This window comes from Sceloporus occidentalis, unplaced genomic scaffold (genome assembly GCF_023333645.1).
Source record: "Sceloporus occidentalis isolate IW3139 unplaced genomic scaffold, rSceOcc1.0.p SCAF_57, whole genome shotgun sequence".
Classification (NCBI taxonomy): Eukaryota; Metazoa; Chordata; class Lepidosauria; order Squamata; family Phrynosomatidae; genus Sceloporus; species Sceloporus occidentalis.
The window spans coordinates 999,362-1,012,813 of NW_028317037.1; the positions used below are offsets into that span (position 1 = coordinate 999,362).

At 49.8% G+C, this 13,452-nt stretch overlaps 1 protein-coding gene across 1 annotated transcript in view; it reads right to left on the minus strand.

Annotated features, from left to right (window-relative positions):
• Nucleotides 1-10,243, minus strand: part of LOC149287667 (uncharacterized) — a 29,003-nt gene extending 18,760 nt beyond the window's left edge. Inside the window, exon 1 of the mRNA XM_089492541.1 lies at nucleotides 10,215-10,243. Within this exon, the coding sequence (XP_089348667.1) occupies nucleotides 10,215-10,243 (29 nt within the window). The remainder of the gene's footprint in view (nucleotides 1-10,214) is intronic.
• Between the last annotated feature and the right edge of the window lie 3,209 nt (nucleotides 10,244-13,452).

Here is a 13,452-nt window from a genome sequence, read left to right on the forward strand (position 1 = left end):
CAAGAAAACCCCAGGAGAGGCTCCCCAGAAGTCGGCAATGAATTCGGGCCACTCCACAAAAAACAACAAAGCCTGAAAAAAGAGACAGTGTGGATTAGTGGCTGGAGCATTGGACTGTGACCCTGGAGCCCAGGGTTCAAATGCCCTTTTGGCCATGGAAACTCACTGAGTGACCTTAGGCAGGTCACACTCTCTCAGCCTCAGAGGGAGGCACTTGCAAAACCACTTCTGAACAAATCTTGCCAAGAAAACCCTGCAACAGGCTTTCCTTAGGGTTGCCATACGTTAGAAACAACTTGGAGGCACACAACGACAACAAGAGCAGTAACACCACCAACACAAGGCAGCTAGGTAGAAAGAAAGAAAGAAAGAAAGAAAGAAAGAAAGAAAGAAAGAAAGAAGACATGGGAGTTGTAGTCCTCAGTTCAGAGGGATTGGAGGGACCTTACTGCAGGGCAGGGCCCCCTTTTCTTTCTGGCCATGTGGATGCTGGGAGATCCTGTCCAGGAAATACACTTTAAGTCCCATTGGAAAGAGACAAGGCTACTACTGCCTTTCAGACCCACTTTGCCCCAAATCCTTTATGAGGCCAGAAACCCCTTTGTTAGGAAGCGAACACTGAATATCTCAGGAAGGCCCTATATCTCCCAAGGCCCCCTCCCTCCAGGACCTCCTTCCACTCTTCCCCTCAGTCTCTCTCTCTCCCCTGAAGGCCTCAAATGTTAACTGCCAAGTGCTTAGGCGGAAGCAGCCATTTTGTGTTTCAGCTGCCATTTTGTGTTCTGGCAGCCATTTTGTGTTCTAGTGGCAATTTTGTGTTGTGGCAGCCATTTTGTGTTGTGGCAGCCATTTTGTGTTGTGGCGGCCATTTTGTGTTGTGGCGGCCATTTTGTGTTCTGGTGGCCATTTTGTGTTGTGGCGGACATTTTGTGTTCTGGTGGACATTTTGTGCTGCTTGTGACTGTGGGGAATAATGTTACGGAACCTTCTCTGAGGTCTCAATTGAACAGAGGCCTCTTTTCCTCTCCTGAGGCTCCAGAGTCAGAAGGAGGCCAGGCTCTTTGGGCCAAAAGGAAGGAAGTGTGTCCCTTTGTGTGCCATTTGTGTCTCTTTTCTGAGAGAGTTTTCTTATTACACAGCTCTGCTCCTTCTGGGGAACATGGGTTTTAAAAGGGATCAGAAATGGGGAGGACAGTTTTAATACAAGCCTTATTATTATTTTTCACAAACATTGGGCCTCTATTCTCCAGTGTTGCTACAAGTGGGATCAGGCTAAAACTGGCCATTCACTGACACAGGTCCTACCATAGAATTGTGGAAGCAATCCCACATGGCCATTCCATGCCTAGTGAGAGTGTTGGGTGTGAGGTATTGAAGAAGCATGCAGCTGTGTTTATGTAGTGAGAAGCAAAATTGAAGGCATCTTCCTCTGAGAGTCACTAGGGAGGTCAGGAGGTTTCAACAAATGATGCAACCATTTCACATCTAGCTACGGGGACATAACCATGGCCCTCTCCAATTCCCCATCCCCTGATCCCCCACCACTCCAAGAAGGAATGGAGTATCTCTTGTGTAGGGGAGCTGCAGTGAATCTACGCTAGGTCCAGGGGGCTTTATTTGATGCAGAGGGAGGAAGGGGATGCCCCCCTCTGCATTGGCCCAAAGGAGGCATATGTCACCTGCGTATGTCACCAGAAGGATGATGTTCTTTGTGTCTTTGGGTGCTGCAGTGTTTCTTGCCAAGCCAATCCTAATCCTGGTCCCTTCTCTCAGGAACTTCATCTCGGCCTCCTTGGACACGGCTTTGGGCCTCTCTTTCTGGAATTGACCAAGTGCAGGGCCACCAGGACCCCTTCACCACCTGATGGCTGACACAGAGGCCAAGCGGAGGGAGTTGTGCTCGAAGAGAAAGAGGCTGTCGAAGTACAACAGCTCTTTGGTGAGTCACTATCCTAATAGCTTCATCTGTGTCACTGCTGGGCCAATTTATGAAAGGAAGCAAATAAAATACTTTCGGAGTTTGGCAGAGAAAGTCCTGGTTAATCCTCTGACACCTCATTATTTCAGGGGCTTTTAAAAATGTCCTGGTTGCTCTCTCCTCCTCCCACTTCCCCCTTCTCAGCTCACTTCAGTTCCTGAGTGCAATGGAGTCTGCACCCCATCAACTCAAAAGTGGGGAGAGGAGAGGAAAGAAGGAGACAGGATATGGCCCTTCCCAGGAGGCTGAAGCAAAAGCAAACTGCTTTGCCCTTCCTAGCTTATGTGTTCTTCTTCAGAAACAACTTTGGCCATCTTTACTGCCTTCTGGGTTGCTTGTCCACATGTGTCTTGCTTTTCCCATCTATGAAATGTTTGGGGCTATGGAAGAACATCTCTGGATCTAAATATGGGGTGGGCCCAGTGGCCCTCAAGCCCAGAGTGCTCCCCAGAAGCGTTATTAAAAATGACGTTTGCCCCAGAAATGTGGCAAGAAATGTCTAAATGCACCATAATTCTTTGGTGGTTAAATGTACTGTATGTGTTGGGATAGTCAGTATCCTAATCCATCATCAATATCCCAGGCATGGCCTAAATTATATTATGTATTATATTGAAAAGATTCTAGACAAACTGGATCTCAAAGGCAGTAGCTTTTTTCTTGCTAACAGAATTTAAAGTTTATTTCCTGGACTGAATTCTAAAGTGATCAAATAATATTTGGATGAACCATGTGCTTTCTTCCCCTTTTGCTTAGTCATTCTCTGGATGAGGGCTATTTTCTGTTTCAGGTGACCTTTTCGGATGTGGCAGTATATTTCACTGAGGACGAATGGAAATTGTTGACGAAGAAGCAGAGACTTATGTACAATTATGTGATGATGGAGAATTACGAGAATGTGGCCTCTGTGGGTAAGGAAGCTGACTTCATTGCCTTTCCTATGAAGACTGAGGTCCCTTTTATACTACATAATCATGGCACTATGATTCCACTTTAGAATCATAGAGTTGGAATAGACCACAAGGACCATCTGGTTCAAGCCCTTACCATGCAGAAAACACATTGAAAGAATACCCAGTAGATGGCAACCCAGCCTTTGTTTAAAGTCCTTCAAAGACCTTTAAAACCCTTCAAAGAAGGAAAATAGTAATAACCAGAATGAGACGCTAATATGCTCTGAAGGAGTATATTCCACTGTTGAATAGCTCTTACTGTCAGGAAGTTCTTCCTAATGTTTAGGCTGAACCTCTTTTCCTGTGCCTTGCTTCCATTGTTCTGTCCTTTTTGAATTGTGGTGTCTAGAACTGGACACAGTATTCCAGGTGGGCTCTGACCAAAGCAGAATAGAGTGGCACTATTACTTCCCTTGTTCTAGACACTATACTTCTATTGATGCAGCCAAAAACTGCATTGGCCTTTTTAGCTGCCGCATCACACTGTTGACTCATGTTCAACTTGTGGTCTACTTGGACTCCTAGATCCCTTTCACATGTAGTTTCATTCAGCCAGGAGTCACGCATCCTATATCTGTGCATTTATTTTTCTGGCCTGAGTACAGTACCTTACATTTCCCTATGTTGAAATTCATTTTTTTAGCTTTGGCCCAGCTTTGTCTATTCAGGCCATACTGAAGTTTGATCCATTCCTCAGAGGTATTAGCTACTCCTCCTAATTTGGTGTCATCTGCAAATTTGATAAGTATACCCTCAATTCTGTCATCCAGGTCATTGATAAAAATTTTGAATAGCACTGGGCCCAGGACAGAACCCTGTGGGACCCCACTGGTCACTTCTCTCCAGGATGAAAAGGAGCCATCATTGGGTTCAGCCAGTCAACCAGTTACAAATCCATGTAACCGAGTGTTCAAAAAGGTTTAAATCACTTTAGAATGTTTCTGGCGGGGGGGTGGGGTGGTATGAAACCAAATTGAATGCAATGGGTCCTTGGTGCAAATATCTCAGACAAAAATCATTAGCACATAGCATCTCGAGTCCTTCTTGGCTCCGAATTTCGATTGTGTTCAAAATCCAGTGTACACTACAATCTGAGGGTGACACTTTGAGATGCAACTCAGCAATAACATAGCAGAGTACGGAAGTAAATAGCCAGATATATAGATATTGGCAATGCACTGACCACTTTTCACACTTAAAAATAAGTCACAAACACAGTTGATTTCATCTAAATCCTTTGAGGTTCTCTATCTTGAGTTGCAAAATAATACAAATATTTGCAAGCTCTCCTCTCTGAATTCCATCATCTTCAACATCCCTTGTACACACAACTCCTATCCTATCCACACCAATCCGCATGAGAGCTGCATACTGTATTGTTGTGAGTCATCTCCTGGTGCCAAACAGCATGAAGGGACCTCTGCGTTTAGCTTCCATCATGCCTTGGGCTGTGACTTAGGACTCAATGGCAGTCTCACAGGATATGATGCCACCTGTCAATCAAAGTATTTTTGCACATGTTTAATGGAATATTTTTTCAACAGTCCTTTGTCTGAATATCTCCTTCTAGTGATTCCCTTAAGGTAGACCCCCTCCAATCTCTTCTTTGTTAACTCTTATAAGTAAATATACAATTGTTCCATGGATTTAGGGCCATAAACAGCAGGGTCATGCTTCAGTTACTCACAGAAACTTTCTTAATTTTATCTCTAATAAGGAGGGATGAATGAGGGCTAAACCATGGGTTAATACCCTCCTCTCTTAACTCTGATTTTCAGTCTCATCTGTGCTTGTCTTTCTTTACAGAAGAACACTTGAGTCATGAGAGAGTCCACAGAGGAAAGAAGTCACATAAATGCCAGCATTGTGGGAAACATTTTGCTTACAAGTCAATCCTTGTCATACATCAGAGAGTCCACACAGGAGAGAAGCCATACAGATGCCAGCATTGTGGGAAATGTTTTTCTCGGAAGTCACACCTAGTGACACATCAGAGAGTCCACACAGGAGCGAAGCCATACAAATGCCAGCCTTGTGGGAAATGTTTTTCTCAGAAGTCAGTCCTGGTGACACATCAGAGAGTCCACACAGGAGAGAAGCCATACAAATGCCAGCATTGTGGGAAATGTTTTTCTCGGAAGTCACACCTAGTGACACATCAGAGAGTCCACACAGGAGAGAAGCCATACAAATGCCAGCATTGTGGGAATTGGTTCTCTCAGAAGTCAAGCCTAGTGACACATCAGAGAGTCCACACAGGAGAGAAGCCATACAAATGCCAGCATTGTAGGAAAGGTTTTTCTTTGAAGTCACACCTAGTGATACATCAGAGAGTCCACACAGGAGAGAAGCCATACAAATGCCAGCATTGTGGGAAATGTTTTTATCGGCAGTCAAGCCTAGTGATACATCAGAGAGTCCACACAGGAGAGAAGCCTCACAAATGCCAGCATTGTAGGAAATGTTTTTCTCAGAAGTCACACCTAGTGACACACCAGAGAGTCCACACAGGAGAGAAGCCATACAAATGCCAGCATTGTGGGAAATGTTTTTATCGGCAGTCAAGCCTAGTGATACATCAGAGAGTCCACACAGGAGAGAAGCCATACAAATGCCAGCATTGTGGGAAATGTTTTTATCGGCAGTCAAGCCTAGTGATACATCAGAGAGTCCACACAGGAGAGAAGCCATACAAATGCCAGCATTGTGGGAAATGTTTTTATCGGCAGTCAAGCCTAGTGACACACCAGAGAGTCCACACAGGAGAGAAGCCTCACAAATGCCAGCATTGTGGGAAATGTTTTTCTGACAAGTCAGCCCACCTGAGACATCAGAGAGTCCACACAGGAGAGAAGCCATACAAATGCCAGCATTGTGGGAAATGTTTTTCTTCGAAGTCACACCTAGTGAAACATCAGAGAGTCCACACAGGAGAGAGGCCTCACAAATGCCAGCATTGTGGGAAATGTTTTTCTGACAAGTCAGCCCACCTGAGACACCAGAGAGGCAACACAGGAGAGAAGCCACACAAATCCATGAAGTGAATGAACATTATTTTTGTAAAGATGGAATACAAAGATATTTTTTCAATCTAGCGGTGTTTAAAAGCCCTTATGAATTTATTTGTAGAGTTTTTATGTCCATATGTCTGTTTATGTTTTAAAGTTATGTTTTGTTAAGTTTAGGTTTTAATTGCTACTAGTATAGATAATTGTTTTGAGTTACAAATTTGGCTGGGGATTATGGGTCATGGTTTAGATTAGTTAGATGGGGGGCTGGGATTTGTTGCAGCTAGTTAGAAAAGCAATGATAGCATTCGGAATTTGTGGAATGTTGGCTGAAGAAAGTTGGGGACCGGTAGTAACAGAAAGGGAGCTAGTTTCTTCAAATGTCTGGGGCAGGGAGAGATTGTGCGTGTGAGAAGGATGGCAAAGTGGGGCTGGTTAATAGTGGGGGATAGATGGTGAGAATTGTGGGTGGGGTTTGGAAGAGGGTGGAATTTAAGGTTTGGGGTTTTAATATATTCTGGTAGTTCTGGCTTAAACACTGAATTTTTGATATGTGTTTTCAATAAAGTTCTTTGCTGTTTCAACACACTGGTCTCTTTGATGCACAGAAGTTGTGAATTTGCACAAAACTTTGCCTTCTACAGCTCACTATGATGCTTTAAATTACTATTTCACAGATAATATCTCTCAGATAAGAGCCAAATTGGATGTCAGCATTATTGCAGTGGTTGTAAGTAAGGTGTCCATAAGTAAGATCATACTGGATCAATTTGAATCTGAGTACTGAGGATGTGGACAAGCCCCTTGGAAGTGAGAAGAGGAGAACTTGCCCTCTCGACCGTTGCCCTTCATATATCACCTGAGATATATCATAGATGCATCTCTTAGTTAGGGCTATTTTCCATCTTGATTAAAAGAAGCTGTGGTACGGCCGTTTATGGAGAAGCCTTCCCTAGATCCCTTGGACATGAACAATTACAGACCAGTCTCCCATCTCCCATTTCTAAACAATATGATTGAGAGGACAGTTGATCTTCATCTACAAGAGGTCTTGGATGAAGCAGATTATCTGGACCCATTTCAAACAGGCTTCAGGATGGGATACGGAGTCAAAACTGTTATGGTTACCTTAGTAAAAGATATTTTCTTCAACGGGGGGATGTAACATACCAAAATTTAAGCTGTATTATTATGCAGCTTGTCTCAAACGGTTAGAAGAATGGTTCAAATTAGAAAACAAGAATTTATTGAATATAGAAAAAGCTAACCTGAATCTTGGTATACATGCATATATGTGGTATACAAAACCAGAAGATAATAATACTTTTAACCATCATGTTATAAGAAGAGCATTGCTTAAAGTATGGTATAAAATGAGACATCAATTTTGGGTGTCATTGCAAGAAGCCTATTACAACAGAACAAAGGACAAAAATACTCCATGGCTAAGATACGGAGATTTAATCAACAAAACACCAGAAGGAAAATACAATATGAAATCTATGGAAGAACTTAATGAAAAAGGAAACATGAAGGATTGGTTTTTATACAACCAATTAAACAATCGTTTTAAGGCAGACAATAAAGCTCCTGGGTTGACGATGGATAACAACGAAATAGATAAAATTATTATGGACAAAAAAGGTAAACACATATCCAAATATTATAAACTATTAAAAGAAAGAGATCTAGAAGATGAAATTATTAAACACAGCATGGTAAGATGGGCAGGTGATATAAATAAAACTATACCTATAGAGCAGGGGTCGGCAACCTCCGGCCCGCGGGCCGGATGCGGCCCGCGGAGGCCTGCCGCCTGGCCCCTGGCTGCTGTTGCCGCCGCCGCCGTGGCCGCCCTCTAGGGGGCCCGCTGCCGTCCCTGGGGCCCTCCAGTAGGGATCCAAGGGCGGCAGGGGGCCTCTGGGGGCCCGCTGCCCTCCCTGGGGCCCTCCAGGAGGGCTCCGAGGGTGGCAGGGGGCCTCTGGGGGACCTTTTGCAGTCCCTGGGGCCCTCCAGCAGGGCTCCGAGGGTGGCAGGGGGCCTCTGGGGGGCCCGCTGCCGTCCCTGGGGCCCTCCAGCAGGGCTCCGAGGGCGGCAGGGGGCCTCTGGGGGCCCACTGCCGTCCCTGGGGCCCTCCAGGAGGGCTCTGAGGGCGGCAGGGGGCCTCTGGGGGACCCTTTGCCGTCCCTGGGGCCCTCCAGGAGGGCTCCGAGGGCGGCAGGGGGCCTCCTGGGGGCCCTTTGCCGTCCCTGGGGCCCTCCAGGAGGGCTCCGAGGGCGGCAGGGGGCCTCTGGGGGCCTGCTGCAGTCCCTGGGGCCCTCCAGGACGGCTCCGAGAGCGGCAGGGGGCCTCTGGGGGCCCCGCTGCCGCCCCTGGGGCCCTCCAGGAGTGCTCCGAAGGCGGCAGTGGGCCTCCTGGGGGCCCTTTGCCATCCCTGGGGCCCTCCAGGAGGGCTCCGAGGGCGGCAGGGGGCCTCTGGGGGGCCTGCTGCAGTCCCTGGGGCCCTCCAGGAGGGCTCCGAGGGCGGCAGGGGGCCTCTGGGGGACCTTTTGCAGTCCCTGGGGCCCTCCAGGAGGGCTCCAAGGGTGGCAGGGGGCCTCTGGGGGTCCCGCTGCCGTCCCTGGGGCTCTCCAGGAGGGCTCCGAGGGTGGCAGGGGGCCTCTGGGGTGCCCGCTGCCGTCCCTGGGGCCCTCCAGCAGGGCTCCAAGGGCAGCAGGGGGCCTCTGGGGGGCCCGCTGCCGTCCCTGGGGCCCTCCAGCAGGGCTCCGAGGGCGGCAGGGGGCCTCTGGGGGCCCGCTGCCGTTCCTGGGGCCCTCCAGGAGGGCTCTGAGGGCGGCAGGGGGCCTCTGGGGGACCCTTTGCCGTCCCTGGGGCCCTCCAGGAGGGCTCCGAGGGTGGCAGGGGGCCTCTGGGGGCCCGCTGCCGCCCCTGGGGCCCTCCAGGACGGCTCCGAGGGCGGCAGGGGGCCTCCTGGGGGCCCTTTGCCGTCCCTGTGGCCCTCCAGGAGGGCTCCGAGGGCGGCAGGGGGCCTCTGGGGGGCCTGCTGCAGTCCCTGGGGCCCTCCAGGACGGCTCCGAGAGCGGCAGGGGGCCTCTGGGGGCCCCGCTGCCGCCCCTGGGGCCCTCTAGGAGCGCTCCGAAGGCGGCAGTGGGCCTCCTGGGGGCCCTTTGCCATCCCTGGGGCCCTCCAGGAGGGCTCCGAGGGCGGCAGGGGGCCTCTGGGGGGCCTGCTGCAGTCCCTGGGGCCCTCCAGGAGGGCTCTGAGGGCGGCAGGGGGCCTCTGGGGGACGCTTTGCCGTCCCTGGGGCCCTCCAGGAGGGCTCCGAGGGCGGCAGGGGGCCTCTGGGGGACCCTTTGCAGTCCCTGAGGCCCTCCAGGAGGGCTCCGAGGGCGGCAGGGGGCTTCTGGGGGGCCTGCTGCCATCCCTGGGGCCCTCCTGTAGGGCTCCGAGGGCGGCAGGGGGCCTCTGGGGGGCCCTTTGCCCTCCCTGGGGCCCTCCAGGAGTGCTCCGACGGCGGCAGGGGGCCTCTCGGAGGCCCAGTGCCGTCGCTGGGGCCCTCCAGGGAGCCCTCCAGCGCTGGCGGCCCCCACCAGCTTTTTTGCCGATCTCTGACGGGGCCTGGGGCCCCGTCAGGGGCCAGCAAAGATGGGGAGGCCTGGCCCCCGGAGGGTGGAAGCTCCGCCCCCAGCATGCAGCCCCGCCCCGGTGGGTGGAAGCTCCACCCCCAGCACGTGGCCCTGCCCTGTGGGGTGGAAGCTCCACCCCCCCCCCCCGCATGTGGCCCCGCCCCGGAGGGTTGAAGCTCCACCCCCGGCTTCGGCCCCCCAGTCGACTGAGGGACACCAACCCGGCCCCCGGCTGAAAAAGGTTGCCTACCCCTGCTATAGAGGAATGGGGAAAATCATGGAAAGGAACAAATGAATTCACTCAGTGCCAAAACTAGAAAGAAAATTACATCAAAATGTTATTCAAGTGGTAACCCAAAAACCCACCAGATATACAAAGCTGGCAATACTAAGTGCTGGACATGCGGGGAACCCAAGGAAAGCTTCTTTCATATGAAGTGGACATGCATTAAAGCTAAAGGATTCTGGCAAAGGATTCATGGAACCATCCAAAACATTCTTGATATAGATACAGTGCATCCTCCCCATACGCGGCTTTCTCATATGCGGACTTGAGCGTACGCGCTCAAGCCGTGGGGCGTGCGTGGGGCGGAAAAGGCGGCGCATCCCATTCAATTGAATGGGCGCGCGTGCCCGTTGCGCCCCTCACCCCACCGGGCCGCCGTGCATGAGCCCCATTGTTTCCAATGGGGCTTGAGCATAGGCAGAATTCGCCTTACGCAGAAGAATCCAGAACGGATCCCCCGTGTAAGGCGAGGTTCCACTGTATTCCCTTTGAACCAAATTTATTTTTACTAAACATGACACACAACATAAAGTCAATAAAATACAACAGAATTGTTTTATATATGGTCTCATGTGCAAGGATCTTATTTGCTCAAGTTTGGAAATCTACAGTTAATCCTTCTGTCAAACACTGGTTGATTAAGATACATGAAGCTAGAAATGTGGATATAGTATCTGCCTTATTAAGAGGGAAACCAAAAGAAGATTTAGAAATGGAATGGAGTTGTCTTAAAACATTTGAAGAAAAGGGTGATAACATTCCGTTAAATTAATAGTTAATATTTGGTCGATATTTGGTAATTTAAATACTATCATGGGAATATCTCAGTGTAATAAACATTTTTGAAAATAAAAAAGACACACATCCTTGTTGTGGGGAGTGCCACACACCGAGTTGTATAGCCACGTTCTGTGCTCTCCTGGCCTTGCTGCAGGTGAGCCATTGACAGTTCAAGGGTGACGGCACGCTATAATGCTGCAATGGTCAAAGGGAGTGTTTAGACTTTGCTTGTTGTTTCTTGCTCCCTTCACCCTTAAATGTAGGGGCCATTCAGACTACATTTTACCCCGGTTCCCAAACCGATTTAAAAGTTGGAAGTTCACACTCACACCAATTTTAACACAACTCGATCAGGGGCTTGCACAAGAGATCCAGGGCAATTCCCTCTTAGCGCGATTTTTCTGAAAGCGGACTATTGACCCTTTACTTTTGAAAACAACCAGCTCTTCCCTGTTGCTGACAAATATGAACTCAGCCCCAGTCATGCTGCCGATTGAGGCAAAGGGTAGTAGGAACTTGTTTCTGGGGAGATTCGATATGGGGCACGTGGATCTGCCCAGTTCTATCCAGGGCAAATGAGGGAGTGGGAATGGGGCCTTTGTGACCTTCCTGGTGCTGGCCCTCCAGGTGAGCGATGCATTGGGCAAGGAGACCCTCTCCTCATCGCCTGCAGCCTTTGGTTCTGCTGGAGGGTCTCTTCTCCAGCATCACCTGGAACAACGGACCAGAACAATGGACAACAACAGATGGATGTGTGTTTGTGTATATACATATATGTATATATGTGGAGGCATCTCTACATACCCATAGATATCTGTCTGAACGTCTGCATGTGTACACAAGTGTGTGTGTGTGTGTGTGTGTGTGTGTATATATACACATTTATATATACTCTTCTACTTGCATACAATTTAAACATAAGCAAATGCATGGAGAAATATGTGTGTAGATATGCATGCACATGGATGCACCTGCGCATGTATACACCCCCCACGTTCTGGTCCACATCAGCATGTATATATAATGATAAATGTATATATGTTTAGTTCCGGTCATAACAGCATAACTGTCCTGCGATGACTGTAATTGGAATTTTTATACTTTGTGATGTTTTTATGATATGTATTTTACACATGATTTCCTCCTGAGGACACTCTGAGGGCTGCCATTGGCTGGAACCCCCCTCCCTCCACCATCCCTGGCCCTGATTGGCTGGAGTCTCAGTCCCTCCCACCATCCCTGGCCCTGATTGGCTGGAGTCCCAGTCCCTCCCACCATCCCTGGCCCTGATTGGCTGGAGTCCCAGTCCCTCCCACCATCCCTGGCCCTGATTGGCTGGAGTCCCAGTCCCTCCCACCATCCCTGGCCCTGATTGGCTGGAGTCCCAGTCCCTCCCACCATCCCTGGCCCTGATTGGCTGGCGTCCCAGTCCCTCCCACCATCCCTGGCCCTGATTGGCTGGTGTCCCAGTCCCTCCCACCATCCCTTGCCCTGATTGGTTGGAGTCCCAGTCCCTCCCACCATCCCTTGCCCTGACTGGCTGGAGTCCCAGTCCGTCCCACCATCCCTGGCCCTGATTGGCTGGAGTCCCAGTCCCTCCCACCATCCCTTGCCCTGATTGGTTGGAGTCCCAGGGAGTCCTTGGTCCCAGCCTCCCTTTGATTCTCTTGGATCCCTATCCAAAATCTCAGAGCCCCACAGAGACTCCCAAGAGAGGAGAGGAGGCCTGGCAGACAGAGAAGAGGGGAGGAGGAGGGGGGCTTCCTTGCTTCCAGCCCCCAAAGTTGCCTCCCTACAGAAGACCCTCCAGACCCCCATCCAAAATGGGGCTCTTCCCTTCAGCCATCCGTCTCACAGAAGAACCAAATTTGGGGGTCCCCCTTTGCCATCTCAAGGCCCCCACCTTCCCTTTCCTGCCGAGGAAACCCTGAAGGTGCCCTACTTCTTCCTAAGCAACCAACGGCCAAAGCCACCAGCCTTCTAGAACCCTATTCAGGCTCCAAGCCAACCGCCAGCCTTTCCCAGAATTCCACGCTCTCCCTCCTCCCAGCGGAGGAGACCGGGAGACGGAGCAATGGGTGCAAACTCCAGGGAAAGAGAGTTTATTGTCTAAAACTTGTAATTCCAGTTGTCCCTTTATGAGGGAGAATGGCATATTATTATTATTATTATTATTATTATTATTATCAACAAGAATTATGATAATCAGTTTCTTGTTCCCAAAACCACAGAGCCTTGTGAAATCTCAAAGACTGTGTTTATCACACAGTGGTTTTTGCAGCTCTTTGCAGCTCAGATCCAAAGCCACTGTGGGTCCAATGATGCAAATTCACACGACAACGTGAGTGTTATCACAGGCGATTCCTTTCTATGGGGGCTCCTTCTGTGGGGCTATTGCAGTGATTCCAATGTGACCCCTCATTTTGGTGAAATCGGTAACAAGCGAATGCACAGAAATCGCTCCCGATTCCACTCCGAATTGTTCTGGTGTGGAATACAGCTTTGCTTCTGCTCTGTTTCACCACCGCAAACCCCCCTGGTTGCAAATTTCCCATGATGCAGCGCTGCAAACACCCCCCCCCCCCCAATTTCCTTGTGGTGGCCCTTTTGCTTTCAGGGCAACCAAGGGGGGGAATAGGCAGCCAATGGGAGCGGAGGAAGGTCCAGGTAAAGGGAAGGAGGACACGCCCCCTCAGGAATGGGAGCCAATGGGAAAATCACATTAGTCCCTATAGAACGATTTTATCAATAAAGAACATTCCTAATACAACGCCGCCCTCTTGTGGATACTCAGGGCACTGCAGGCTCTTTGGCTTCTTAC